Raw genomic sequence first — 27,803 nt, 5'->3', positions numbered from 1 at the left:
CGTTACCGTGCCACCACGACGGCAAGCTACCTCGTTGCCTTTCTATGCCGCAAACTTTTCTGCAAAATACTAGTCGTCATGCACAGGCTACCACATTTACACCATGTCTGTCAAGAGCGGGCATTTGAATTGTGTACAATGCAACCGGCCAGCGGAGCTAATTGTTCAGCTACATACATCATGAAAGTCATGCGTCATGAAAAAAAAGTCTCGTACAATGAACAAAAGAAATATTTCCGGGTTCTCCGGTGGTACCAGGTTGTGTGCTTTGCCTTCCCATACGTTGCCACTCACCGGCTTGCTGCCCGCACCAAGCCAGCAGCACATGAGTTGTCCGACCATGATAGCTGCAAGTCATCAACAAAGAACATCTTCGGGTCGTCATGGACAAAAGCCTGGATCTGTAAGCCGCTGAGACTTCCGAAATCAGAGGGCAGTCTAATTTCTTGGAGACGGCACCCCTCAAATCCTGTGCAAGGCCGAAGAATGACAGTGTGATTGACCATTGGAATCTCTTCCCGTGTGACTGGATCCCATGCATAGCCTGTCAGCACCAACATGCAATCACCAGAACCGTCATGATCACATCCAGCGTAGACATTGAAAGCATCAAACCAATAGGCGGACAATGCTGCCCGAGGTCCGCCACCGATCTCGCCTGATGTCAGAAGGTCATTGGGCGAAGAGCAGCACAATATGGTAGAAACACTGCGACATGAGGAGGCGAGATAGGTTTGAATGGATGAAAAGACTGTCCTGCATATGCGTAACCATCGCTGACACCGAGATGGTGTTAAGGGCTGAATATTGGCGGCTGTTGCGTAATATCGGTGTCATTGGTAGGGTAAAAGCGAGGCAGGTCGTCAAAAGTCAAGGTGAAAGCGCCTTGCTCCCCACATGAGGTCGGAGGGCTTTCGAATGATGGTACGGAAGTAGAATTATCAATGCGGATTGTTGACGTACTGAAGAGGCTCGTTGCTGTTGCTTCCATGCTGCTAGTCACATCGCCAGACGATGAAACATGCTAGGTTTCAGAGTTGTACTGCGGTGGAGAGTTGTAGTTGTGTGGGGGCTGAATGACTGGAGCTGTATGAGCTGCTTGAGATGACGCCGGCGCGGCGAGCTTGGTAGCGTCATGAGTACGATAGGCTGCGAGAGAAGTTGGCTGAATAGCATCTGCTTTGGTCTGGGCTGAGGAGCTCACGACATTTATGCTTCCAGTGTAATAGGGAGCAGGAGATGGAGCCTGAGCAGCACCTGCTGTAACATGGTCCGATGAGCTGACGACTTGGGTGCTTCGAGTCTGATAGGCCACAAGGGAAGTCGGTTGAATGGCATCTGCTCTTGTTGGACCCGAGGGGCTGGCAACGTTCACACTCTGAGTGTGATAGGCAGCAGGGGGCGGAGCCTGAGCAGTACCTGCTGTCGTATGGGCCGAGGAGCTGACGACTTGGGTGCGTCGAGTCTGATAGGCTACAAGGGAGGTTGGCTGCACGGCATCTGCTGTACTCAGGGCTGGGGAGCCGATCATATTGGAACCCTGGGTGCCGTAAGTCGCGAGAGAAGGAGGCTGGACAGCATCTGCTTTAGTCTGACTTGATGGGCCGATTGGATTGGTGACCTTTGCACTCTCGCTGCATGACGAAGTCGATGCGACACTGAACTTCGCGGCTGATAACGCAAATGTGTTCGGTGGTGGTGGGGCATTGTAAGTCGGCACGCCGTAAGCGTGAGCCAAGGGGCTAGTCGTCGGCGTCTCAATGAGCTTCGAAGCTGATAAGGCGAAGGTGTTTGGCTTCCCGAGGCTGTGTGGGCTGGGTGAGCCGTACACGGGAATAATGGGCGCGACTGATGAAGTGCGAGCGGGAGAGGCAAAAGTGGTATTGCTCGGCACCACGCTCACGAACGTAAAGGGGGCGACGGCGGCGGTTAGCGGTACGGAAATCGGGGCAGTTGTGTGCGTGGCATTGTAACGAGGAGCGTATTCAACTTCCGAATAAATTGCCGGCATTGATGGTGCCACATGCTTGTCTGTCGTGCTAGCTGCGTTGGCCAAAGTCACGGGCGATGTCGATGCGACTGCGACTGTGGTGGAGCATGTCGTGTCCGGCATGACCACAGACGTTGGTGCGGCTCTGGTGAACGTGATCTGAGTTGTCTTGAGAGTTGTAGAAGTGATGCTCTTAGTGGTTGTCAATAACATGTCAGGACCAGCAGATGATGGGCCATTGCTCACAGAGTTTTCATTTAGGGCAGGTGGGTTGCTGGCAGCAGGAGAGGCAAAGGCAACAGAAATTGTACTGTATCGAGTGGTTGTTCGAGTCGAGAGGATTGTCTCATTGACGGCAATTCCTGCAGATGTGCGTGGTAGAAATACCGTTGTTGTCAGACGGATATTCGAAGTGCTGGTCACCCGGATATGTGTAATTTGGTCCTGCGTATTTGCAGGCGAGCCGGAGGACCCGGAGTATACCGGCGGAGCGCTATTGAAGACAGAAGCCGCAGATGAAACATCGGTAGCTGGCAATGGAACGACTGTGACTGTGCTCAAGACGACGTTCGGCGACTGCTCTGGGTTCGGCAGGTAATTGGATGGAAATGGAAGGTATGTCGTGGAGGTGGTGGTAACAAACTCTGGGGAGACTGCGTTTGCGGCGTTTGTTGTTGGGGAGCAAGGTTGAACGGGAGACGCAGTCACAGTGGAGGTGATGGTCTCCGTCACAATCACTGTTTTAGCAGAGCAAATATCCGTCCTATGACCAGCAGTAAGCATTTGATCATGTACCAAGGCACGCCGAAAATAAGCAAAAGCGCCACAGCAACGATTCTGATTGTGCCAATGTCGACGAGCTGATGGTGATAATGTCGTCAACAGAATCGCAACGTTTTAAAGTCGCCGTCGTACTTGTCGCAGCCTCCAAACTCGCAGAGAGATTGCCTCCAAGGAATCGACGGCTGTTGTCTGGGTTGGGTGTAAACCCACATGGGGAGCCTTTCTCATTCTTGTCGTATCGAGGGAGCGTACGTTCCTTGGTCGTGGGATCGAACGGCGGAAATCCATCACGATTTGATACATTGAAAGTAAATGATCGCGTGCTTACCCTCTTTGATATCCCACGGGCGAAGTTGCCATGATTGCCGGCGCGAACATGGCTGCTGCCAAAGTAGTGAGGTACCACATCTCGGCAACGACGAAGTGTCGATAGTGAAGTTGATTGATTTTCTGATAATGTCAAGTGTCTCCAGGTATCCAATGTTGAATTCGCTCGTTCAAGGGCAAGAGCAGTAGCGTAGCGATCGAAGCGAGAAAGGAGTGTCGAGTGATGCGATCAAGTAGTGACAGACAGTTCAAGGGGAATCAAGCCGTATTGATTGATTTTAGAAGTCGGGAACGAACGTAATTTCGGCGCAGTCAATTATAGATAATAAGAACAAACTTGGAATAAAGAAGGCGATGAGCCACCTTGCAGGATGAGGTGGTGCGAATTTCCAACAGTCGAAAACGGCATCGCCCACTACAAGGTGTTGCTTGTCGTGATGGTGTGTGTGGCTGGCTGACGATGGGATGAGGATACCGCGTGTCGTGATGATAACAATAATTGGCGTTCCGGTACCTTCTCGAATACACATGACGGCACAGGCACAGGCACAAGGTACGCGTTCGCTTATTATTGATATCATCCTTGCCTTTCACATCAATGGATCGTGACCGGATCCGAGATTTTGCCTGGCACAGTCCGGGTGAAACCAACAAAGAAGATCATTTATGCTGCGTCGAAATCCCGGAACAGCCAGGGACAGCCCGGTATTGGATTTTGTTTGATTACTCCCGTGAGTAGCACGCGGGATGACTTGCAGGAGATGATTTCACCCACTGTACCTACCTAGCACGCCAGCATCCTAGACACCAGCGAGCTGCTCAGGCTTTAGGCTAGAGATTGTATGTTCCGACGTTGGGAAAGGAAGTATCGAGCTGCAGGTGTCACGAGAGGCGGGGCGTATTTCGATGAAGACAACGACCGGATAAAACGCCGTCAGCCGCAACGCCATTGCTCAAGCACCTGGCACGCCGTGTAATCAGGGGCAGTCATCATGATACGACGTATGGCGGGAAAAGAGTTTCCTCTGCCACGTAGATTCTGAAACCGTTCGGCTCATCGACCGCGAAGCCATGGATGTTCGGAGGGTTGGAAGCTGGTTCGCCAGGTACCCGCGCTGGACCCGCTAAAATAGCATCAACGCTGTACCATCAACATCGTTCGTGAAAATCTCGATGGCATAAATCACCCTGAATCATTGAGCATCGTACAGCCATTTTCTTCAAGATGAAGCCCGAACAGCAGTTGAAAGAGAATTTGAAGTGGTCAAGTTCACGCCGACGTGACGATTAGTTTTCTCAAGAACGTGCGGTATGCAGCCTAACCAGATCGGGTTGGTTACGCACTGGGACGAGCTTCAAGACCTGATCCACTTGCAGACACACATACTGTCCTGGCTGAATTATTTCCTTACCTAGGTATTTACTGTAGTAAGCACACATAGGTACATCTAATCCGATTTCAGAATGCGCGAACCGATTGACCCTGCTCATTTTCACCCACTCCGAGTCCCCTGAACTTACTGCAATGATCGCGAGATCTTCTTCCGATGCGTCATCATGCGAGTTCGTGGGAGTTCTCCTGCGTCACAGGTGCCAACGGACGTCACAGTAGAGCAGACGGGCCTTGACGAAGGCGATATGAGATCGCAGCAGATTGCATAACTTCATACAAGATGATATGCCCAAATACAATCGTCGTGATTCGTATGTGGAAGTACTCGAATGCTTGCGTTCCCGATCTCCATGGCCGACTTGAATGCTCCTTTGCACCACAGCTCGATGCACTAAGATTTCCAAGAGTTTCGAAACGCAAGCATGTCTCAAGAGCAGCGAGTCCTGTTATAGATCCTACCACGGGAGACAGGCTTGGATGAGACTAAGGCTGGTTTCCCAATTCTTGTTGATGTCCTTGTGCAAAGCTTCAACAAATTCCAATGCTGCTTCTGCTGAGCCAGAGTCCACTGTAGATTGCGAAGCTTGCGCTAACCACTCTCTCCAGGCAGCTAGAAGCAGGTCGGACTCCATCGTGGAGTTTGGGAACATCAATTGTCCTGCATGTCGCGGAGGGGTTGAGCGAGTGATATATCCGGCCAGTCCCAATTTTGGACTGCTGGTGAGACACAAGGACTCATGAATATCGATTTCAGACTCTCCCGGGAGTTGGTGACAGACGATCACAGGGCGTATCTTGTTCCACGCCATAGCTGGCGCGGCGTCCATCGCTTTTTGCAGGTAAATCATTGGCAATACACAGAACTCCTTTTCATTGCGCCAGCAGGAGTCGCAATAGCGTCGGCAAGTAAAGAGATAGAAGGATGTCCCAGCTGCGCCGCAAGTAGAGCAATCCGGTTTCGAGATCGCATCGAATAGTGCCGCAAATGAATGCCATTCCAACACTCCTGTTTTGTCGAGGCTCGCAATGATATCCGGATATCGCTGGCAAAGTTTCATCAATCCCGGCAAAGCCCAGACAATTTCACGGGCACGTCGACACGTGGTTGCAAAGAGGCCAAGGGGTCTCAGATCCAGCAGTGCGGTGCATTTCTGAATCAATTCGATGGGAAGCACATCGAGGGTGCCGAGTGATGATCTCGATGACTTAGCGATAGCCAGCGAGTGAGGTGGTGACGAAGACATGGTTATCGATCGAGGAAAGATCTCGTCTCGATTCGATTTTCTAAGACAATGAGATGATTGGTTGCCGTGCCGTCTAATCAAGAGCAACTTTGTTTACAAGATCGAAGCTTTCTTCGAAGTTGCAGTAATATGTTGATGTTGATGAATGCGGAGAAGTTCAGGTCGTGGATGGCTCTAAATTCTACAAGTGACGGCTGTCAAATCTGAAATATGACTAGCTTTCGCTTGATGGCGCCGGAGATCAATGAAAGCGCCCATGTGAAATGCCATTCAGCCCACTTGCCACCCCTTCCTTGGTAGTATCGAATATAACATTTCCAACTGCTCATTCCGCTCTCCACTGCTGCCTCACAGGTCTATGGATGCGTTTTCACACTCTGTATATGCTCACGAGGGATCTGTCCATGAGTAACTTCATATTGATCGATAGTTCGCCACCTATTACGTACATCGCACTTCTGGGCAAACATAAACGCAAATTTTGGGGATATACAGTCACAGGATGGGCCATGTCGTTAAAGAGGGCGCTAGTGTTTCAGCAAAAAGGCTGTGAGCATTGGGTGTAAGCACCGGAGCTCTGGTGTTTTGCCAGTGGATCGCGTAGCATGACGCGTCCGTGTATCATTTCCCCTACATGCACTATCGTAAATCATCCTGACAGCCATGCTTCTACTTCTCGCCGCTTGAGAATCATCTGCTGCTTCACGCAATGGGTCCATGGAAGAGTGACCGGCGTCATAGCAATTCATTCCACTTGTACAGACAACCTACCATCTCAATCTTCTACGATTCCAAAGGAGTGGTTGGAAAGGGCTGTCGAAAGGACCAACTGGAAGAAGGACGTCAGCAAGAACAGCAACGAGAGGACCTTCAGCGGGAGAACACTCACAATAGAAAGACAGCTCAACATCGAGTCAGTCATGAGCAAGATCTGAATCACCCGAAGCCTTACCACGAAAAGCCTGCCGAGACGACAAGACACGATCTCTACAGCAGACACGAGGACAACGAGACCATAACGAAGTTCATGAAGAAGAGAGTCGAGCTTTGGGAGCAGCAGTCTGATCTGGTGACAAAGCAAAGCCAACTATTACAGCAGCAAGCCGACCTTTGCCAACTGCAAATGGAAATCTCACAGCAGCAAGCACATCTTTCACAGCAGCTGTCGGAACTGACACAGCGTCAAACGGATATTGTCCCACGACGAAACGAGCTGGCGGCACAAATCTCAGAGCTGTCTTTGCTCATAGACGACGGCACAATGAAGCAGCTCTTCTTGTACAAGTCATGTGTAGATGCAAAGCACAACGCACATTCGGGTATCGTTTCGACTACAGAGACAGCCGTGCCTGCAGTGAAATCAACACCTCTTGCGACACTACGATCGGCATCGCTTACACAGCCCTCGAGAATGAAATCGGAACCGAAGTGGCACACCGGGCTTGACGATGATAGCGATTCTTCCTGCACTTCTTTCCCAAACAGAGACAAGCGGGCTTGATGGCCGAACAGTTTTGACCAACCGATCAAGGTCTTTGAATTATTCCGGCCATTTTGGGTGGCCTTCAAAGTTGAATGACATGATTCGGATCCGCGCGCGGTGTTTGGACTAGCTCTCAAAATTAGAATCCCACTAAACAAGCTTCAGAACCTTCTCCTTTGAGTTCTTGAACCTCTTTTCCCGATTTTCCCATTATCCAAGCTGGCCTCTTCCAAGATTCACCTGTAGGATTATATTCAGGCGATGTTGCAAGATCCTGCGGAGGGTTCATACCACACCACACCCCGATTCTCAATCGCTCGTACTCACATCCCAAAATATGGAGAGCGGGCGCAGAATCAAAACGCAAACATGAATAGCTCCTTGGCCTTGAACGGTGTACAAGAGAAGATATGTGCTTTGCCCCTGATCCTCACGTCGAATTGGGGTTGGAGTTCGGTAGCTCTGTTGTCAAGACCGACCTACCGTGAACTACGTTTGTTCCATCTGCGCCACGCCCTTCGCCCTTCTGTATGTTTTCGTTCGTATGTTAAGAGACAGCCCGAAATAACTAAATACGGCGTCAAGCCTCGTCTGCTTTCGGATGCGACGCCACGTTCATCGCCCTCCTAACTTACCTCCACAACACGTCCTTGTACTTGAAGGTAAGCACCAAGCAATATAGCCCGAACACTTTGACAGCCGCAAGAGGATAATGTACCTACAGAAGCGTTACGCGGCTCTGAATGGGATACGTCTCGCCATTCTTCACGTTTTTGATGGGAGTGCAGTATTCTGCCCATGCGACTTCCCAGGGATCGAATCCCAAGTCCGAGAAGGAATCCTGTTGAGAAACGTCTTCTTTGATAATGATTTCAAATGTCTCGTAAGCAATCGACTGTCAATTTCGCGTTGATTCTCATTCATGTTCGGAACACGGAACCAACCCAAAGCGTGATGAATCTGGTCCAAACACAAACTAGATACTACTCAGCCAAGTTCTTTTGACGAAGTAGTCATGCGGGACATAGCATTGAAGAGATAAGCTCGATCTCGGTGCGGTACGACTTGTGTCGACCGGTGAGTAGGTCCAATCCTGTGAAAGCTTCATCTTGTGCCTTGTTCTTCGTTGATTGTCTCCACCAAAACGGTATTATGATTGGCAATCAGACCAAGCCTAAGCTGAACAAACACACTGTCATAGACGATGGCATCATCAAGGCAAAGATTCCCGAGAGACCCGCGTCTCGTGCTCCTGGGAATGCTCGATAGAACCTTGGAAAACTCCGTCGGATCTCAGAATATGCATTCCATTAGCGCTTAGTCAGCGTGCCACGCAACCCGTGGACCTCCACGTTGAAGCAAGCAACATGCATACAATCGATATCAACAACCATATCGGTCAATTCTACAAAGATTATCAATCTCATAGTGATGTGATAGATTATGCCTCGGAGATTAAAGTGGTGTGCCCCAATTACGACCTCGAAAGCGCACATCTCACAGATATCGTCGAAAGCCCAGCCGAACTTTCCAACCTCCCTAGCCTCCCAAGAAATCGTGTCGCAACGTAGAGAACAATACAAAAGGAATCAAGTCGTCTCACCAGATCATACATCACATGGCCTCCTAATGTCTCAAGAAGAGAAGAAATATAGATGTCAATTTCGATTTTCGACATACGTCGACGGCTCTTCTGTCCCCCTCTCTCCTCACCCGGCATTTTGAGAACAGAAAGAGGTCGTGGTAGATAGGTAGATAGGTGAATTTTCATATATATAATAACAAAATGAAAGATCATTCATAAGGGAATCGCAAGTTTTGCAGCACGCGAGAGAAAAAAGACAAAGCAAAAACAAGATCGGAAAAGCAAAACAAGATCATGAAAAGGAAAAGGAAAAAACGCAAGAAAGGAGAGAGTACGTGAGTCGTGTGGTGGTTGGAAAGCGCAAAGGAAAGTGTTTTGTGTGTGTGATGTTTTTGAAAGTGCATTTCTTCGTGCAAGAGACCCGAGCCGTTGGTATGCAGGGGAGCGGAGAACAACTGGATGGCTCTTTCTCGACGATGATACTGATCATCACCGTCAACCTGTATTGATGCTGAAACCCAACCCCCCATTTTCCCTGATCATCCCCGAAACCCCCCTATTGCCCATGGTATATCTTGAGTCATTTGTGCTCCCTGGCATTCATTATGAAAACCGTGACCGTCCGCTGGAGGAAGCAAAGGAGGATAAAGGTATTTCGTTGTGTTTTCATCAAAAAGGCGTAAAAGAGATAGAAAGTTGCCGGCGGGCGCAAGTCATCAATAGATCATGAGTAATCGTCATCATAATCATCAAATCCAAACCCGTTGGTGTATCTTCCCCATCCCGTTCGTCTTCGTTCAAGTCATATTCGCGAAAAAATAAAATGCCGCTTTTCGCACCAGAGTTCCCGCTAATCTCCCAAAGTTTGTGTCAAGAAGATTCCAAATAAAAAAGGTGCACCACGCTCACAAACACGCACGCTTAGCGCCAGCAAGAACACCACAGATCGTAAGGCCAGCTATGCAATGGCCAAGAGCGGAAGTCGCTCCTCGTCAACAGTACTTTCGCCGCAATTTTTATCGTCGTGCTCCACCAGCTTTGACAGGCTGGCTGAGCGGCCTGGCAACAGGGTCCATGCGTTGTCGCTTCAGTGATGAGGCAGCATCGTCTTGATGGTAAGACGACGAGTCATCATCCCGTCCGCGCTTGTTATTGTTGTTGATCACTGTACCGTTGGCGGAAGCATAGGTCGGAGCTGGCTGTTGCTGTGGCGGTGGTGCCGGTTGGTAGTGCTGTTGTTGGTGGTGAGGGTGGTGATGGGCAGCTGAGGGATACTCGCCAGAGGCAGGTGTTCCACCATTGGCACGAATGTCATTGCTCATGACATAGTTGAGGTTGCTGGAGGGCAAAGTAGCAGCGCGCTGTGGTGTCGACGCGTTATACGCGCCAGTGTACGTGGATGTGGTGCGCGGAGTTGCGCGGCCGCTTCCAGCTACGGCAGTGGAGGTGCCATTGACACCCGGAGAGTGTGTCATATCATTGGGCGAGAGGTGATGCGCAGACGCAGGGTCAGAGTGTACATGTCCTGAGTAAAGATTGTTAGTAAGAGATTGAGAAGGACGGCGCTGTGCTGCAGCGCCAGGGAACGCACTGTGAGTGGCGGTGTGGATATATTCACCATCGTGTTCGCCATCAGCGTCCTGCTGACCGCCATAGCCGTCATGGGCTTTGCCATCTGCGTGATCGTCCACACCCGCGCGACCTGGTGGGCCCATGTCGGACTTCATCTGTCCGCCGTTCGGGCTGGATTGGAGAGTGGTGAAGCGGTTCATGTTTTGCTGTTGGCCGTAGTATCCACCATGTTGCGATGGTGTCGAGTACATCTGTCGCTGATTGTCGTAGGCGGACTGACTGGTCTGGTATTGAATTCCTTGTTGATCCGGAGGGGTCGTCGCTGGTGTGGTAGGTACTGAGCGAGCGGTCATGTTGCCATCAACACCGAGTGGCGTACCTTGGTGCACATTGCCGTAATCATAAGATCCAGTTGCACTAACCATGCCCATCATGCCAGAAGTGCTAGTTGGCGGCGTGGGAAATGTGTGCGCGCGGTCAATGCTGGGTCTACCACCGGTTGGCTGCGGCGCGATTGAGTGCGGTGGCTGTGATACAGGAGCGTTCATCGAGTGATGGTGACCGATTGCCGGAGGAAGCGCGGGCATACCAGGGCGGCCGAAGTTGGGATCATCCTCGGGACGACGGCCAGCCATGCTGGCATTGCCGACACTGGCACGACCACCCTGGCTGTTGTTCGGGTGATACAGCAGCGCGCCGATGTTGTGGACGAATAGCGGGTACAGCATTTCAGTGATTTTCTCCTTGTTGGCAAAGTCCAGAGCGCGTTCGTAGGGAATCCTATTTCGTGTTAGTAAATCGAGAACACGACTTCAGAAGAATGCTAATAAACCTACCACACGCCCTTCAAGTGCATTGGACCGATCTTTACGACGTGGCGAGTTTTCTCGCTCTTGAGAATTCCGTCACGTCTACCTCTCGTCATACCAGCAACATTGAGCAGCTTGGTGCCGTTGATCATGTGATTGTCCTCTCGTCTGGCAACACAGACACCATTTGCTTCGACCTGGAAGCACAGGCTACCTTCGTCTTCCCACAGAGTTGCTGTGACTCTGGGTTTCATGCCATGAGGTGCTAATTGTCCAGATTGATCAAAAGATTGCGGCTGTTGGTAGGGAGGGCCGGAAGGGTTCTGTGGCGCGCCTGGGCCGAGAGCCAGTGCAGGCAAGGATTGAGGTTGTCCGACCATCTGTGCTGACGTAACCTGGTGATTGGGAGCCATGGGAGCCATGCTGGCGGCATATGGGTACGGTGCGTAGCCTTGAGGCTGATAAGGCTGCGCAGCGGGCTGCAATGCCTGCGGTTGTCCGTAGCTCGAGTATGGAATTCCTTGCGGCGGCGCTGCGCCAGGCCCGTGGTTGTCCATGTACGGGTGAGGCTGGTTCATGGTGGAGTACAGCTGGGGTTGTCCGTAGAGATGCGAAGAAGGAACAAGAGACGGTGGCGACGGCGTTTGGCTGTCGAGGTTGCGATGCCCGTTGATAGATGAAGCGTACGAAGTGTTGGAGTCGTATGCAGATTGGTTTGCGATTGATGCAGTACTGAATGATCCAGCCCGATGCGGCGAGGATCCTACAGGTGAATCGGACTCAGTCGGATGGGCAGTGGAATGATCGTGAGGATATGCCTGGCGTTGGTCAAAGGAGCCTTGAGGCGTGAACGATGCCGATGGCCACTGGCTATCGTTGACTCGGGCTTGAAAGTGGGACAAAGATGGCAGCGCCAGCTTTACGGTTGGAGGGACCCAAAAAGAAGCTCGACTTGTCGGTCGAGCTCTATGGACTGGAAGGGTTTGGGAATTTGTCTTTTTGACGTTGAAGAAGCGGTCGAAGAGTTGATCACGGTGGTGATCAGGCTCGGGAGAATATCGCGAAGGGGTGCTTCGTGAATGCGGAAAGATGCGAGAAGAGCGAACAAAGGAAGCAAATGTCAGAGACGTTCGTTGCAATGGTCTTGGATCGCGTTACTCGTGGCCGTGAGATTCGTTAATGGGTGCTTTCGTCTATGATTGTTGATGATGGGGGATTCGTAAGGTCGTTAATAGTAGAAACAGTGTCGTGATATCGTACTTCATAAGATTGAATGCGAAGGTGCGTTGGTCATTCAGCTACACATAATCCAAACAAGCAGTCATTAAAGAGGTGGCCGTGATCGTGGTTGGAAGAGTGTTGGGCAGGCCGATGAAACACACGACGAGTCCGGTCGTGGTCGTTATGGTTGGTCGTTTGTCTTCCTCCTCTTCGTCGTCGTCGTCGTCCTCGAGTAGAGGTCAATTGAAAGATGGTAGACGATGTGGTTTGACGGTGGTAAGAAATGGCAGGCGCAGGAAATCGTGCAGCAAAGTGGAGGCGGGAAGCGGCAGGTCTAAAGATCTCGCTGTAGGCGCGGCAGGCAGGGAGAGATATTTTGGGTCGATGGGGAGGGAAGGAAGTGCGGATGGAATGGGAATAGGGTGGATGGGTGCAGGTGGTGGTGGTGGTGGAGGTAATAGTGATGGTGAGGATGGGCGAGATGGAAAAATGTGGCACCAGCTCCAAAACCGACAACCACAGAAGAAGCAGAAAAAGGTGGTGGCAGTACCGGAGGAGACTGGATTTGCCCTGGGTGGAGGATGCACAGGACAGTAGTACTGTAGTGGTGGTAGAGAAAAAACATCAGACGCAATGGCCAGCAAGCAGTATGAGCGACCCGCGGCACGAACAAGAGAGGATCCCAGGATTGCAACAAGCACACGCAAGCACCACCACGGCCGATACTCGACACCGACCGTGCTTTTTCCTATTCCTTGCGTAAGAGCGGCGATGGACCGTAGAATGATTGGAAGACAAACACGCAAATCGACTCGGTCTGTGTGTTGTGATAAGGGCAAAAAGAAGGCTGGGACGACGGATACGGTGGTGGTCATCGGTGGACAGGCAGGCAGAGCGCGCGCGCTGAGAGAGGGAAGAAACGGGTGTGAATGTGTGTGTGTGTCTGTGTGTCCGTGTCTGTTGAGTGACGGGCGGGCGATGATTGTGCGCGAGTCTCGAGAGGTGTGGGCGACGTTGGTGTGCGCGCCAATTGATGATTCGGTGTGTGATGGTGGGTGTGTGTGGTGGGTGTGTGGGTGTGGGACGTTGGCTCGTCGTTTTGGGTTTGGGCGCAATGCGCTGGCTGCGGCGTTTCCGTTAAGCTGCAGCACCCGCCGGAGATCTGTGCGCAACGCATCACCTCGCCCTGGGGCTGGGCTACTGCCATTCCTCTCCTGGCCCTGCCCGTCCCATTGATCATCATCTCTGGTCAGAGGCTGCTCGCCCGTGATGATGATGTGACGCCGATTGATACCGAATCAATTCTCCGATGCATTCATGATTCATCATCGCTTGACTACCAAGATCTTCGACCCATGGTCTCTACTGATCGCTATGGCCTCGAGAAGGGACGGCTATGTAACTGTGCAGAATGTGTCCGCTTCCCGACCAGGCAGGCCATTTGCGGAAGGCAGGATCAATGTCTACATAATATTGAAAATTGGCATGGTGGGTCGGCACCAGGGTTCGTGGAGTGTTCTCAAAAGATCAGGAGGAAGGCGAGCAGCTCGCGCCCGAAGACAGCAGGATCACCGAAGAGGGAGGACAACGGCCGACGCCCCCTTGGCCACGGCAAGGCGATATCAAATGGCGGTGGTACAGTTGGAGTGATATGAAGTTATCGGGGTGGTTGGCGTCGGTACGACTAGCTTGACGGTGTGGCTGGTACTGTCGAGGGTGGAGCTCACAGCAAGGCATCCATGGATGATAATAATTCCAACATCTTTCCAGAAGAACGGACATTCGGAAAAAGTCCCTTGATTCGCTTTCTTTTATCATCATCTTCACATTGAGTGGGTATCTTCACACATCACTATTGCTGCATTCATAAATAACGGCCTGAGGAAACATTGGCGGCTTGAAATGATGACTCGTGTCTGCCCGGGATTTCCGCTTCCTTGTCGTGAGAGAGTGCAAAATGAGGGGTAGCGATGTTCGGCACTGGCAGAACGGTGTTGCTCGGTCTTGCGTGCTACAACGTCTTTTCGCCGTTGTGTGAGGCTGGGAAGCGCCCCAGGGAACGTTTCGTCTCGGCCGATCTTTCACCGCATTGACCTCGTGGTGCCGTTGGGCCTGCCTGAGAGTGCTGTCGTCGTGGTCGTCGTTTACTACAGGACTACCAGTGTCATTCGCACAAATCCAGATCTTATCATGGACCACGAGAGACACCAAGTCGAAATTGGCAAAGGAACAGGATGGCGCCGAGCTGAGCACTCGTCGGGCACGTGTATAGGTAACAGCGTGACCCGACAATTCCTCATGAGTGCACCGCGATAGTGACGAAGGTTGGACAAGGGACACAGGGCGGCGGTCGCTCTTCATCACACGCTCAAGGTGGTTGGCGAAGCGGAAGGGATCACGGAAGGGCCCGGTCTCCCGGACTTAGTCCAGTCCCGTAGTGCGTTCACCCCGACCATTCAACCAGGAAAACTCCCAGCTGAACATCCAATCGGCGAATTCAAATTGCCCATGATCACATCTCGAACCGCCCGAGGCTCGCCTAGACGCGTGATGGGCTTGAAGAGGAGGAGTGCCAGACAACGAGTCAACAGCCATGATCAGATCAGGGATCATGATAAATCTTCGGGGAGCAAGGAACATGGCAGACACAACGTGCCGTAAAGGTAACGGCCGGAAGAGAAATTCCGCTGCCCGCTGCCCGCTGTCGGGCACGCTGACGAGTTCCGAAGAATCACGCCTTGAATCGTTGATACACATCTCAGATAACATGCAAATCAGCGATCCCGCGATTGCGCTTGAATAATGACAAGAACAAGGATGACATGTGAGATGTGCGCGCGCCCGGCCACGGTTGCAACCCGCATTAGGATGGTGTTCATCATGATGTGCGTTGCATAAAAGCCGATCCGGAGGAGAAACACCGCATATGCAATCTTCCCTGCATTTTATTCAACTCTCACGTTGTGGTTCAGATAATTCCCCGTCCAGAATCGACCTCCGGAGATTTCCAAGGCTTGCCAAACAGTTGCCGCGGAGAATTGCTCACGCGAAGTCTCAGGTGATGTCGTCGATTTGATTCAGAACAATGTATCCATGGGCGACCAGTGTCATTGGGAGCACCACACACGGAGATTTTTTGATGCTGCCGTAAATTATTCGCATGAATGCGCCCGCGCTGCATCGAAGGGTGCAGGAGTGCGCTTGCTTATGCACATTCCCTGATCTACATCATTCTCGAACAGCTAAGCCTATGCAGAATATGCCAGAGGAGCGGATATTGTACTGTCATGCCTCCATCACCCGGCGGATTTTGTCTGGTGAGGTTGCAAATTTGCATCACACAGTGTCTGTGTCCACACAGCGCCCACCGTGAGGAGCAGCACAATGCGCGATAGGCTGAGCAGTGGGAATGAGGATCGGGAGAGGGCATCATCAGCAGGCTTCGGCGTACGCTCGCACCACCCTGCCACCGCTGCCGGCATTTGCGCTGCGATGCTGACCAGGGTAGAGCAGAACCTCAGCGAGGCTGGGAGCTTCCTTCGTCCACCGAGGAGACATTTATGCTAGACTCGGCACGATGTTGATCTCTGCTTCAGATGTCGACACATTTGTCAAGCTATCGTCGCACCATGAAACCGATCTTTACCGCCCGTCGTCGCGCCCGTAAACTGCCTCACGGCCATCAGACTGGAGGAAAGGGCATTCTGAGAGAGAGATTATCAACGGCCTTCTCGCTTAGATCGATGCCGGCAAGCAGCCACGTTGATCATTGGTCGGTGACAGTTCTAGGTTTCTAGCGCATGTTCTTCCTGCCCGTCATCAGTAGCGCCGAGGAGCTCGGACCTCAAGCCCCGCTTGGAGCCGTTTTGTGAGGAACGTTGCAAACGTCCGAGTCGTGGAACACGCACGTGCCGGAGAGGAAGCTCCCAACCACATTCAAGCAATCTATGACTTTCTGCCCTCCTCGCGTTCTGCCGTCACGCCCGGGTCAACGCGTTGACGCAGACATAGAGGCCGATAGGCGATGGCAAAGCATTACCGACGAAATCAGACTGCCGCCGTCCTGCGTTGAGCTACTGCAGATTCTCCTTCCGTAGCGCGACGCTGTCAGACGTCGATCGTAAGGACTATCCAGCAACGCATAAGACTGCATTGGAACAGGCCAGAGCAGTTTGTGTTTGCCTGCACCATATCCCACGATGGGATCGTCCTGCACATCGGGACCGACGCCATCTTCCCGCGGTGTACCGTGTGCATAAGTCCCGTAGACCGTCTCAAGCACCTAATGCGGGAAATGCAGCGCAAAGTCTCCACATCCTTGTCTGCTGAGTGAAAAGTCACAGAGGGAGGTAAGAACCGAAGAGATACCCATGTGAGACAACGGGCTTTCCCTGGCAATGATCACGGGCAAGGTTTTGGGTGTGGGTTTGCCGCCGCGGGATGAGCCAGCGCAACAAGGACTCTGCTCTACGATTATCCGACAGACGGGACGCTGCATGTGCCTGCGACGGGTTTCTGTGACCACGGCAGGAACCATTGCTTGCACAATCGATACACGTCGGAAACTTGCACGGGATCCGTCGTGGGTCGGCGAAAAATCGATGCATGTGTGCTTGTCCACATGAACCATCAATCCACAAGAATGTCGACGACAAGGACCAAAAGCACTGTGCAGTCAACAGAACCGCCCTCATCCCAAGACCTTCAGTCACATGTTTTGTTCGCAGCCTTACCACTGCCATGTTACAGTACCAAAATTTCCGTGCTCCAATGAGGCCGAGCAGGCGTTTTTGCCAGCGCATAGATGATCCACACACCCGTTCCTTTCTATCCATCATTTCGAAAGTCATCTGATTGACCCAATCCGGTCAGATTTCTGTGTGCCAAAGGACTCTCTCCAATCGACGATGTCCGCGACATCCGATGTTGAACAAGCCGAATGATCGATAGAGCGTGGTAGAATAGACCCGGCATGGGCGAAAGAGCCCACCGATTCGTGATGGACAAAGCGTACGGCCCTTCGTTCAATAGCAAGCTGACACGTCGCCGCCGCAAAGCGTCTAGGCTGAACCATAATTGCGCCACCGCGCTGTGGAGTGCTAGGTACAGTACATAGTCATGAACTTCTCATCCAGCGAAAGTGCGAAGCTCTGCCCTATTTGTCCTCGTATCTTTTGTCACACCATTGCATGGCACTCTGCTATCTGGTGATGGTATTGATAACGTTGTGGAAGAGATTTGTCCCCCTCAATTCTCCACAGCATAACGTTACCCGTCAAAGTGAACAAGCATACTGTATGGACGTTTACTGCTCCGAAAAGGTCGTACAGAACATGCTTTCCAATGGTTCAGGCGCAAGGAGGGATTCGAATTAGACAGACTCCAATCAAGGTTACCTTGCATGTGCAGATATGCAGGCTATCGACTCACTACTCTCGTCGAAAGGCTGAGATACTGGTCCTGCTGTGCTCGATGCACTATGGAGCACTATCCGCCAGCAGCCAGGAATCGCCTCGTGAGGATCAAATAACGCAGCGGATTTCGTCAAGTGACTGACTTCATTCCTAATCCCAATCCTCAGATCAGCTCTTGTGACTCTAGTCCAATTTTTATCGGGCAATATAGATTGCTCGTGAATTCACCGGTCAACACTTGGCGGTGATACCGAGAACGACAGTTGCATGTCACGTCCGCTGACGTTCAGCTCAAACCGGAAAACCTTGCGGTCGTGTAAGCGATGCATGGACAGTAGATGGAGAGCACTGTTCTCTCTATTCTCATCAGTCCCAGAAACTCGGCGAACATGTACGCCAATGCCGGATGGCCTTCCGCGGGGTGGATAAGTGAGGCGCGGACAGAAACTTTCACCGCTCATTGAGCCGAGCGAATATTGAATGGGACGACTTCCGCAAGTGGGGTGCCGGCGAGGATCCGTGATGCTAGTTGATGTCCTCACGATCTTTACTTGCCTGAGGCAACACTCAACCGATCTTCGCGACCTTTATGCCATCCATTCTTCTTGTGTGCATCGAAATGTGTTTGTACTGACCACGGGAGCGGTGATGTGGTTAAACGAGAGACACTGCACACGAGGATTACAGCAATGAAGGACAACTCGTGGTGGAGCTGTGGGTCTGCTGTGTTGTACTCCTCCCATTGCTCTGTTGCACCATCGTCTGGCCGCTTCTTTCTCCTCAATAGAAACTACGTGGCACAGGTGAGTTGATTCTGCTGCTCCGAATCTACACGGCGGTCAGCTTCGTCGAGTTTTGCCGAGTCTTCGTCCTTCGAGCACGTGCTTTTCCAAAAAACGGTCGGTGGGAGAGCTCCGTGCCAGATACACAGATCAATATGAGCAAGAATACTGTCCTTGTAAATGTGACGCCATGGACCTGGGTCGAAGAGATCGGACTGGGTAGTGATAGCCATTCTGTGCTTAGGGTTAGTGGACTTGTGATGTTGGATATCATCGTGTTCTGTAACCATTTTTAGGATTACATCTGGCCATGCACGGCTCAAGAATTATCGCGATCACTGATTATGATGTATCGGTGTTCATACTTCAGAATGAGCAAGGTCTCGTTCATCAACTTCGCATAGCCGGTTGTTTGGCGACCTCTGCAGTTCGCGTGACACATCTTCATCGGTCAAGCCGTGCAGTTCTTTGGTGGGTACGGTTCCCAACGCCGTTCCTCAAGGTATCGCGGCATGTTCACATAGCTTTGCTCGAACAACTCCCTTTGTTCGGTTCATGACGAAGACGGCGTTGCCGATCAACCAGTGTTTTGATCTGACAGACCAACCACGTGCCTCCGTGGAGATTTCCGCACAAAATTTGTGAGACACTCTCCACCTTCGGAGAAGATGATTTCGGGCACAAACCCACGCGACGTTTCCACCACGAGTTCAGAATCTGCACGATGTGATTTGATACTCCGAGACACGCGTGCAGGGCTGAGACCTAGTACCCTCATGGACGCAAAGTAGCGTCCGCCATGCGCATGCGAAACACCCACAATCTGTGGTAGCAAAGTAGCGGTCTCATCGTGAAGTGCGGTCGAGCGCCTTGACAACGCATATTTCTGCATGTATCAGGAAGCGCCCTTGGTCGTTCTGATCTTATCCATGCATATTATTACATGGTCAAGGCGGAAATGCTGGTCGCTTGTGCATCATGTCGTGTGCCCTTCTGGCGCGTCGCTGTGTAGCGGTTCCATGTTCTCTACGCGCTTGGGAACCATTCGATGTGAGCCTGGAGACTGCACATGTGCGTCATATGCGCAGTTCGCGGCGCTTCGCAGTGCCTCTTTTCAGACAACCGATACCGCGAGCCACAGATTGGCATTATTCAATCTACGATGCGTTGTTCCAACGACGATCACTACCAGCGACCGAAATCTGATATTTGACATCACTGAACGAATACCTATGGAGGTCTGGTCGACATTCGGGACCACCTGATCACAGCTAGAGGACAAGCCGGGGCGCCAAATCCCGTATAATGCTTGGACGGTGCTTCCAAGCTCCGAACGCCCATCTTCGTATGCTCAAGTACAGGTCAGGCATACGATATCGTGACGCCCGGCATGAACTCCGTCGTCTTCTGTCGAGTATTTATTGAGTAGTGAAGGCTAATCACATGCTTTCGCCACTACCGCTGTGGAACTGTTTGCCTGGGTTGACTAATCTTCCCTTCACAAGATGTTCAATATCATCTGACCCCCGAGTCTGTCGAAATGACTCAAAATGTCGCCAAGAACGCAATCTCACCATGCCAAACCCTATAATATCTCAGCGTGTTGAAATGGTAGCCTTCCTGACACGGACTTGTTCTGTTTACGATAACGCAAGCGTGACGAGGTCACTCTCGTCAAGAACTCCTCGGGAAGCTCGGGTCCAAGTAAACACGAAGATACTGTCAGAAAAAGATCTCGGACATGTTCAAAGGTGCGCACGGTCTCGATCATGATCATGACATTGAGATGAACGCTTGCAGAGAGTACCTCAACGTTCAGGGATGAATACTTTGAGCTTCGACCTGCGCCGGAGAATGCCCTTTACGAGCCTCGACGCCATCTCGACATCGTATGTCAGGAGAGCTCGCAGGGAGTGAGGTCGGATCCGTTCACGCTTGAGCCATTTTCTGAGTTGGTCACATCCCGATTCGTGCAGACTATGAGAATTCTTTCGAGCTACATCAGCATCTCCAGCCACTTGGAGAGAGAGACTCCTTTTCTTTTTGACAATTTAGGAATTTGAACATCTCTATCGGGCGAAATCATGAAAAATACCCCTGCAGTGGCTCCGGTCGCGGGTTTGAAACGCGAACGGTGATGCATGGCGCGGGCAGATCTCGAGCCACGAACCTGGCGTTCGGCAGAGCTATATCCGAATTTCAGATGCAATGCGAGGCGATGCGAACTCTCCGAGAAATGAAATACGACCTTGCCTAGCAAGACAAACGACTTTTCTGCTGCGATAGGACGCGCCAGCGCAGCGCAGCGCAGCCAAGAGACGTGGTCTGCGTTTGTCTGTCCTCAGACTTTCGTCGTGAAAGCAAGGGATCCTCGAGCGCCGTCGCTATGCAAACGGCGACAATGACGACGTCGAATCCAACACGACCTGCGTCAGGAGACAGAGTTACGCGCCATCATGTCTGTTTTGAGAGTCAGGAAAAAGCACGAATCCTCGCGACGAGGCTCGTACCTTGCAGAAATCACATCGTTGTTTGACTGTTTTAGACCGTACATGATGCATTGGTGCCGCGCGCTACGGGCGACTGCATGGGGACAGATGGACGATGCCGACCAACTTCCACCAGCGCGGAGCCGGGCAAGGGAGGCATGCATGATTCCGCTCCGCCGCTCGCCCGATTTGGGCGATACAATATGATCAAAAGAGTAATGACTTCCTGATGCAGAGCGGTGTGAATAGTCCCGCAGTAGTTTCGCGGGCGGGAAGGCTGTTTTTCGCATCATCATGCAACTCGGCGCACTGCCTCTTGCGCCAGTGCCCGCGGCGGCGCTGGCCAGAAAACTTGTCAAGCACGTCGCTGCCTCGGAACATGTGCCATGGGACCATCTATCTCCCAACATGTGCTTTTGTCCACCGCCTAATAATTACTGCGCTGTAGTCTCGTCCTCCGCCGTCTGCCTGCATACGCAATAAGAAAAAAAAGCATGGGGCGATAATAAATTCCATCGCATACATTTGTCAGTGCTCCGCTGGGATTCTCCCGCGTCAGCCAGCTCGCAGCGTCACGAGTCCCAGCCTCCTGCCACCTGCATACGACCAAACACTGGCGGCGGCGCCTTTCGCTCTTCCCACCTATTTCCCCTCAGCACGGGGCGTACGAGGATCGAGAAAAATCTGCTCGGCGAAAAGAGATCTCGGTTTCTTCTGACGATGCATTGTCCGTCTCGATCAGAACCCGACGTTCGTTTGTGCAAGCGCGCTGCGTACGTATTTACATAAGGCATGCATAAGGCATGCATACCCGCGCATTGCATAGATGCAGGAACCGGGCAGCGAGAATATACCACAGCGTGGGCGTAGGTGCGAGGGAGATTAACAATGCATTACATTGCCTTGCACTGGCGGCGGCTGTATAGAGGCCGCCGACTTTTGGTTGCAGATGTCGTGAACGACCTCGCAGCAACTCGGTCCTTGGTACTGCCAGTGGTAATGAAGATTGTTCGGTCGCCTTCATAGCTACGTCACTTTGTGTGAGATTTCGACCATTAACTTGTTTTTGGGCAAGGCTCGATGGCTTGATGACATGAACGAGACGAAGCCAGATTAGAAACAATATGCGAATTGATGAGAGTACTTCATCAAGACAGTGCTTGAAGAGCAGAGTAAACCCACGCTTGTCAGCGCTTCAAGACACACAGCAGCCTGATGAGATCAAAGAGAGAGGTAGGCCTAAGTTCGACAACACAACTGCATCGAAAACCGCAAGTTCCCATACATGTCTACCCCATACACCGGCATTATCCCTCTCTCGTCTTATCCCGCGTTGTCTTCCTAACCCTGCGTCGACGATGTAGAAGTGTAATTTGCTGGTTGTCGAAATACAGAGGCGAGACCCCAACGGCCTTCGTACTCAAGCAGGGGCAGAGGTTTTGGTCGACGATACGTGTACCCAAAGAAAGCATTTTTCTTGCGCACGTCGAGAACGATGTGCGCGGTGTTGGGATCGCGGAGGACTTTGTCACGGGCACGTTTCAGAAGTTTCTTTGGCCGGTAGCGATCTAGAGGTGGTGATGCTGATTTATTCGGTTGCCCTCGAGCACGAGGGCGCGTCTCATCTTTGTCAACGGGAACTTGTCTCGTGGGTTGGAAAGTGGTCTTCGGAGGCGTTGCATTCGAACGCTGCTGCGCATCACATCGGATTTCGTCTTTTTTGTTTGGCGATTGGTCAGCCAATGCGAGATTGCGTTCTTGATCCCTGCCATCATTGTGACCAGTAGAAGCACATTCGTCGTCGTCTAGATCGCTATCAGATCCAGCTGCGTCGTCAGCAATGCTGGAGGAATCATTTGCATCACGCAATATGTCCTGCTCATTCTCAAAGTATTTCGTGATTGACTGATGCTCCCGCACGCGTGGCACGAATGGTGGCGTTTGGAGATGCAGTTGCTCCCAATCAATGCCATCAAAGAACGGGTGGGCCTTGATCTCAGCTGCGTCGTTAGCATAGACGTGGCACACAGAGGGATGGTTACACAGTGCTCGGCTGAGGTTTGCAGAAGTTGACGCTGTCGCTGACAGTCGTTGCGCGAGCCGTGCTTCTGTATGCCGATACTGTCGTGAACTCAGGCGCATCTCCTTATCCGTCAGGATGGAGCGCAGCAGGTCGACGGCATCATCGCTCGGAGGAGGTAGACACCTACGTGCCAGCGGGTTCGTCGCAGTTGGACGCGAAATACGTGGCGGCCTCGTCGGGAAGTGCAGAGTCCTGCGATGGGAGATTATGTTAACCTTGGTGCGGTGCCGATCCTCGGCGCAGTAAAAGGGCGTGTGGCCGTAAAGACATTCGTAAAGAATGATGGCGACGCTCCACCAGTCACAACGACCATCGTAGGCGTGCCCAAGAAGAATTTCGGGCGCCATATATTGAGTAGTTCCCACCATACTTCGAGCCAAACGACGCCGCTCTGTGCGATTGCGATACGGGAGCAGGCCTTCACGGTATGCAGCTAAAGTAGGTCGCTTGCTGCCAGAGGAGCCTGGCGAGCGGCGATGCAAATGACCTGTGCGAAAATCGTCTTCCTCATCAAACATCTGCTGCTCGGACACATCTTGCTCGTCGCCGTCAATTGTCAACTCGAGGCTCTCGAGAAGACTTTCTCGTTGAATGTTGTAATATGATTGGCTATGTGCCCAGTGTCCGCTAAAGGAAAGACCGAAGTCGGAAATCTTCAAATGTCCCGACGCACTGATGAGGAAGTTATCAGGTTTGATATCGCGATGAATCCATTTCATGCGGTGAGCTTCTTCGATGCACAAGATCATCTCAGCACAATACCATTGAGCTACAGCCTCTTCGAGTACATCCTCACGTGTTAGGAGGCCAAGGAAGTCGCCGCCGATCATGTATTCCATGACAAGATATAGATTAGTGCTGTCCTGAAAGCTGGCGATCAGAGGCACTATCCATCGAGAGCCCTCTGCGCCGACCAAGAAGTCGCGTTCTGCCCGAAGATGACCTTCTTGGCGCGCGCGTAGCATGTCCGATTTACGAATGACCTTCATGGCAAAGACATCTGTGAGCGGTTGTCCTGTCGGGACAGCCCGTTTGGCGGTGCCGTCCATGTTAGCGATGTTATTAATCGAACTATTTGTATCGAAATCACCGGCACGTCTCTCGTCGGATTTGAACATGTCTGCGCTGACGACTCGTATAGAACTTCTGACGCGTTCAGTGACCAGCCGAACGACGCCAAAGCTGCCTTTGCCAAGGACACGGATGACATCGAAGCCTGCGATGGAGATACCTTTGCTGCTCTGGCGAGCAAGCGAGCTCGACTTCAAGATGCGCATTTGACGGAGGTGGTCGCTTTCAGCGCGAATCCAATGCCTTCTAGCGGAAAGACGCTGCTCATTAGGTAGGCCTAATTCGAAGATGCGCTTCTCAAATCTTTCTCGTCGAAGCGAGCGAGGTGTATGAGGCTCAAACAAAAGCTCTTGAAAATGAATCTCCAATGCACATTTGGCTGCAGCTGTTTTCTCAACTGTAGCAATTGTAGGCGAGTTGATGATTGGCGCGTCCAGGACAGGAATTCGTAACACCCGACGACGATCTTCGTCAATCACAGGGAGCACACTCTCCTCGCCAGCCTGGATACAGGCTTCAATCGAAGTTTGCTGCCCTGTATTCAATAGTTTACCGACGCCAGAGCTAGCAGAGTCGGGCGAGGTAAGTGATGTGCATGCGGTTGAGGCTGCGCTTCTGGGTGACCAAACAAAATTCGAGGCACGAGTTTTCGAGGGCAGGGATGGGATTGTGCTCTGTGATACGCGTCCATCTTGCGCGTTTTTGCTCAAAATCCTTTCGGGGTTGGTATCGATAAATGGGAGTTTTGGTCTTGCGCTTGACTGCTTACGACGGATTACAGTCTCACTGTGGTTGCTCGATGTTAGCTTCGTACCCAAGGCGCTCAGCTGCCTCGCCAATCGATTGATCTGTGTGTCTGAGCAAGCCTCATCCAAGTTTGAAGGGGCCGCTGTGGTATTGAGAGTGTCTACAGCAGGACCGTCCACCTGTGTCGCAAGCCTCTCCGGACTGAGGAATCGTACAGAAACTCTCCTGCCTGGAGGTGGACAAGAATGACGACGAGATTCACCATCTATTGACGAGTGGCGCGGGTTTGTCAGACGATTCTTCGGGAAAGTGAACGTCGCCAAAGCCGATGGAGGCACTCGAGCCGTGCGATGATGCGGTTCAGCACGAACTTCTACACTTGTCTTTGGTACCTTGACTGAAGACGTCATACGTCAATGAGAATTCACTATGTCGATGCGCTGCGGTACCGCTTACCAGATGATGAGCGAAAACGCGCGATGATCTTACTGGTGGTCTTCCAGTGTGCTGCGATGATGTTCGAACCCAGCGGTTCAGGACGACTCGAGTCGTATACCGCAGCTTGATGGGCAACAGTCCCAGCTTCTGATGGACCGAAGGGATGGCATGCTTTGCGGCAGAGCTTGGTGAGGGATAATGTCCTTGCTGATTGTCTCCGCTCATGAGCGGGAGTCTGCATACTTCATGCTTTCTGGCTGCTGAGAAGAATTGTATGAATATCGATACCTTTGCGATGAGAATGTACGAAAGGAGACAATGTTAGCACAGATACAGATCTCGCAGAATGCTCCGTCGAGAGCATTAAGAAATGAGATGACTGTTTGCCAAAATGTACCTACCTGTTTTCCCAATGTTTACGGCGAAATGCTTGCCACCATAGCCCGTGAAGGTGCTGATTGTAGTTTGTGAGGAAAGCACGTGTGGAAAATACAGCACCTACCTGTCTAGGGAATCTCGTTACCTACACCAATATTTGGGCGGTGTCCAGGTGCTGCGCAGAGATATGCTTGAAGCCACTCGCTACCACACTCCCTGAACAAGTTTTGTGTCCATCTACATCCACGCTCTTGGACTCATGTTTGTATTTTGGTAGTCATGGCCAGAATGCGATCGTTGTCTGGAGATGGCAGGTGTGTTTGTGTTCGCGATGTGAATTTTGCTCCTGTTTTCAAAGTCCAGAATTTCATTCGCATATTTGTGTGTGAAAAGTGCACACATCATATATATCATACGAGCTGCGGGAGACGCCTTTGGAAGTCTTTGTACTTTCATTCCTCGAGATCAGAAAGATGATAAGCTTGATGTCGCCGAAGTTGATTCGATATCCTGATCCTATCCAGCTCGAAGTTCATGTAGGAATCCCTCGTTGAATACACATCGCGAGAGCACATTATCGCTGTGCCAGCGGATGTTCCTCGCAGCGGGGAGATTGACGTCTTCCACTAGCCTCGTGTAGTTTATTCGCCTGACGGTCTGACTACAACATATGCACCTGGCTTACACGCTGCCTTGAACGGGGTTATGGCTCTGCCCATATACATCCTCTATCTGCATCTGAGCCGCTTGTTGAGCCAAGGCGTCTTCTTGGAAGGCTGTTGCGTAATAGCTAGCCTCTAATGGGTCTATGGGAGGGTATTCTGGCGGGAATGTCTGTCGGAAAGGGATTCCCGGCTTTAGGTAAAGAACTAACCGAAATGCGGTGTTGCCATTCAGGTAGTAGCGATGAAGTCGTTTATTTCGGATAAATCCGAGCCGTTCGTAGATCTTGAGCGAGGGAACGTTGTCAACTTCGGTCTCGAGGACAATCTGGAGAAAAAGAATCATTCAGTCAAGGGTTGCTTGTGTGCAGATTCTGAACAAAGGTTTACCTCGTCTGCATCCTTTGCGATCATTGCTTCGATGGCCATTCGAACGAGTTTGGTCGCTATTCCTTGTCCGCGATGTGTCTGGCGAGTGGCTAACATGGCGATGTAGCCTCTCATGGGACCACCTCGGTGGGGTTCTACTTTGCACACGATAACGCCGATCAATTCATTCTGTCCATCTACAGCCTACTGAGCATGAGTCACCCCGGATTTGGTCATTTCGTTTCTAATTACGTACTCACCATGAAACATAAATCTCCCCATTGATACAAAAAGTACCTATAGACGTAGATGCTGTATGGTTCCGATAAGTCCTTCGAGATGAGAGCTTTGATGGCTGGGAGGTAAGGAGACTCTCGTTCTTTGCCGTAGCAAAGGTATTGGATCGTCCTATCTTGTGCCTTGGCCGACGACTCGTTCGGTCGAGTCTGTTCATCAGCCATCACAGCGATGTCCGCAGGGTTTGCACTACCTCCACCTAAACTTGATCAGGCTTGACTGATTTCGAGTGCTGTTCCCAACGTCCGGTGGATTTATGAGCTCTGGGCGCCAACCAGGTGCTTGCAAAGATTCTCAGGTTCATCCAGAAAACATGTCTGAATCGAACCTGGTAGACATCAAGGATGTGCTCAGCTGGATTGGGAAGCTGCGATGCTCCAGCTTACTCAGCAGTCAGCTTCCCGGCTGCATCTTTCAAGATGGCGGTATCACACATGAGCGATCCCTGGCGGCGAAGGCTGTCATGGACGCTCAGTGGCAGTCGCGACGTACATGGGTAAGTGACTCGTGAATAACAAGGCAAAGCTTGAGAGTCGCATTGGCATATCGAATTGGGATATCGAGCCTCGGAGATATTGTTATATCATACATGCTGTGAACAAACACGTGCGCTGCATCAATCGTCCAAGATGTTCCGTCTTTTCCTCAGTCAGTCTAGTGCCGACA

At 51.6% G+C, this 27,803-nt stretch overlaps 12 protein-coding genes across 12 annotated transcripts; 3 read left to right on the top strand and 9 right to left on the bottom strand.

The window, feature by feature from the left end:
* Positions 1-290: 290 nt before the first annotated feature.
* On the bottom strand, positions 291-962 carry K489DRAFT_415801 (uncharacterized protein; the record flags this gene model as incomplete). The annotated part of the gene is made up of 1 exon (XM_033608177.1): positions 291-962. The coding sequence occupies exon 1, from the start codon at positions 558-560 to the stop codon at positions 291-293; it is 270 nt and encodes an 89-aa protein (XP_033457499.1). The 5' UTR covers positions 561-962.
* On the bottom strand, positions 963-2,929 carry K489DRAFT_33205 (uncharacterized protein). The gene is made up of 2 exons (XM_033602153.1): positions 2,237-2,929; positions 963-2,158 (listed from the first exon to the last, which is right to left on the bottom strand). The coding sequence occupies exons 1-2, from the start codon at positions 2,771-2,773 to the stop codon at positions 1,025-1,027; spliced, it is 1,671 nt and encodes a 556-aa protein (XP_033457498.1). The 5' UTR covers positions 2,774-2,929; the 3' UTR covers positions 963-1,024.
* A 2,019-nt stretch (positions 2,930-4,948) lies between these two features.
* Positions 4,949-5,737, bottom strand: K489DRAFT_372259 (uncharacterized protein; the record flags this gene model as incomplete). Its single annotated transcript, XM_033603321.1, has 1 exon — positions 4,949-5,737. One exon carries the CDS (start codon positions 5,735-5,737, stop codon positions 4,949-4,951), a length of 789 nt encoding a protein of 262 aa, XP_033457497.1.
* A 475-nt stretch (positions 5,738-6,212) lies between these two features.
* K489DRAFT_382399 (uncharacterized protein) lies at positions 6,213-7,732 on the top strand. The gene has a single exon (XM_033605361.1). It carries the CDS (start codon positions 6,447-6,449, stop codon positions 7,236-7,238), a length of 792 nt encoding a protein of 263 aa, XP_033457496.1. The 5' UTR covers positions 6,213-6,446; the 3' UTR covers positions 7,239-7,732.
* A 2,089-nt stretch (positions 7,733-9,821) lies between these two features.
* Positions 9,822-11,599, bottom strand: K489DRAFT_389939 (apses-domain-containing protein; the record flags this gene model as incomplete). Its single annotated transcript, XM_033606557.1, has 3 exons — positions 9,822-11,157; positions 11,214-11,509; positions 11,582-11,599. The coding sequence occupies 3 exons, from the start codon at positions 11,597-11,599 to the stop codon at positions 9,822-9,824; spliced, it is 1,650 nt and encodes a 549-aa protein (XP_033457495.1).
* A 907-nt stretch (positions 11,600-12,506) lies between these two features.
* On the bottom strand, positions 12,507-13,424 carry K489DRAFT_33155 (uncharacterized protein). The gene has a single exon (XM_033602143.1). It carries the CDS (start codon positions 13,280-13,282, stop codon positions 12,647-12,649), a length of 636 nt encoding a protein of 211 aa, XP_033457494.1. The 5' UTR covers positions 13,283-13,424; the 3' UTR covers positions 12,507-12,646.
* A 2,241-nt stretch (positions 13,425-15,665) lies between these two features.
* K489DRAFT_433194 (uncharacterized protein) lies at positions 15,666-16,074 on the top strand (the record flags this gene model as incomplete). The annotated part of the gene is made up of 2 exons (XM_033608507.1): positions 15,666-15,854; positions 15,916-16,074. Exons 1-2 carry the CDS (start codon positions 15,792-15,794, stop codon positions 16,072-16,074), a joined length of 222 nt encoding a protein of 73 aa, XP_033457493.1. The 5' UTR covers positions 15,666-15,791.
* A 578-nt stretch (positions 16,075-16,652) lies between these two features.
* K489DRAFT_33104 (uncharacterized protein) lies at positions 16,653-17,572 on the bottom strand. The gene has a single exon (XM_033602131.1). It carries the CDS (start codon positions 17,255-17,257, stop codon positions 16,745-16,747), a length of 513 nt encoding a protein of 170 aa, XP_033457492.1. The 5' UTR covers positions 17,258-17,572; the 3' UTR covers positions 16,653-16,744.
* Positions 17,573-19,957: 2,385 nt separating this feature from the next.
* On the top strand, positions 19,958-20,850 carry K489DRAFT_33066 (uncharacterized protein). Its single transcript, XM_033602126.1, has 2 exons — positions 19,958-20,354; positions 20,423-20,850. The coding sequence occupies exons 1-2, from the start codon at positions 20,047-20,049 to the stop codon at positions 20,664-20,666; spliced, it is 552 nt and encodes a 183-aa protein (XP_033457491.1). The 5' UTR covers positions 19,958-20,046; the 3' UTR covers positions 20,667-20,850.
* Positions 20,706-21,583, bottom strand: K489DRAFT_33015 (uncharacterized protein). The gene has a single exon (XM_033602114.1). It carries the CDS (start codon positions 21,500-21,502, stop codon positions 21,035-21,037), a length of 468 nt encoding a protein of 155 aa, XP_033457490.1. The 5' UTR covers positions 21,503-21,583; the 3' UTR covers positions 20,706-21,034.
* An 850-nt stretch (positions 21,584-22,433) lies between these two features.
* K489DRAFT_411718 (kinase-like protein) lies at positions 22,434-25,672 on the bottom strand (the record flags this gene model as incomplete). Its single annotated transcript, XM_033607841.1, has 2 exons — positions 22,434-25,390; positions 25,450-25,672. 2 exons carry the CDS (start codon positions 25,670-25,672, stop codon positions 22,434-22,436), a joined length of 3,180 nt encoding a protein of 1,059 aa, XP_033457489.1.
* Positions 25,673-26,490: 818 nt separating this feature from the next.
* K489DRAFT_323735 (acyl-CoA N-acyltransferase) lies at positions 26,491-27,301 on the bottom strand (the record flags this gene model as incomplete). Its single annotated transcript, XM_033601720.1, has 3 exons — positions 26,491-26,799; positions 26,862-27,044; positions 27,101-27,301. The coding sequence occupies 3 exons, from the start codon at positions 27,299-27,301 to the stop codon at positions 26,491-26,493; spliced, it is 693 nt and encodes a 230-aa protein (XP_033457488.1).
* Between the last annotated feature and the right edge of the window lie 502 nt (positions 27,302-27,803).

This window comes from Dissoconium aciculare (genome assembly GCF_010015565.1).
Source record: "Dissoconium aciculare CBS 342.82 unplaced genomic scaffold K489scaffold_10, whole genome shotgun sequence".
Classification (NCBI taxonomy): domain Eukaryota; kingdom Fungi; phylum Ascomycota; class Dothideomycetes; order Mycosphaerellales; family Dissoconiaceae; genus Dissoconium; species Dissoconium aciculare.
This window is presented reverse-complemented; position numbering and strand designations above follow the sequence as displayed.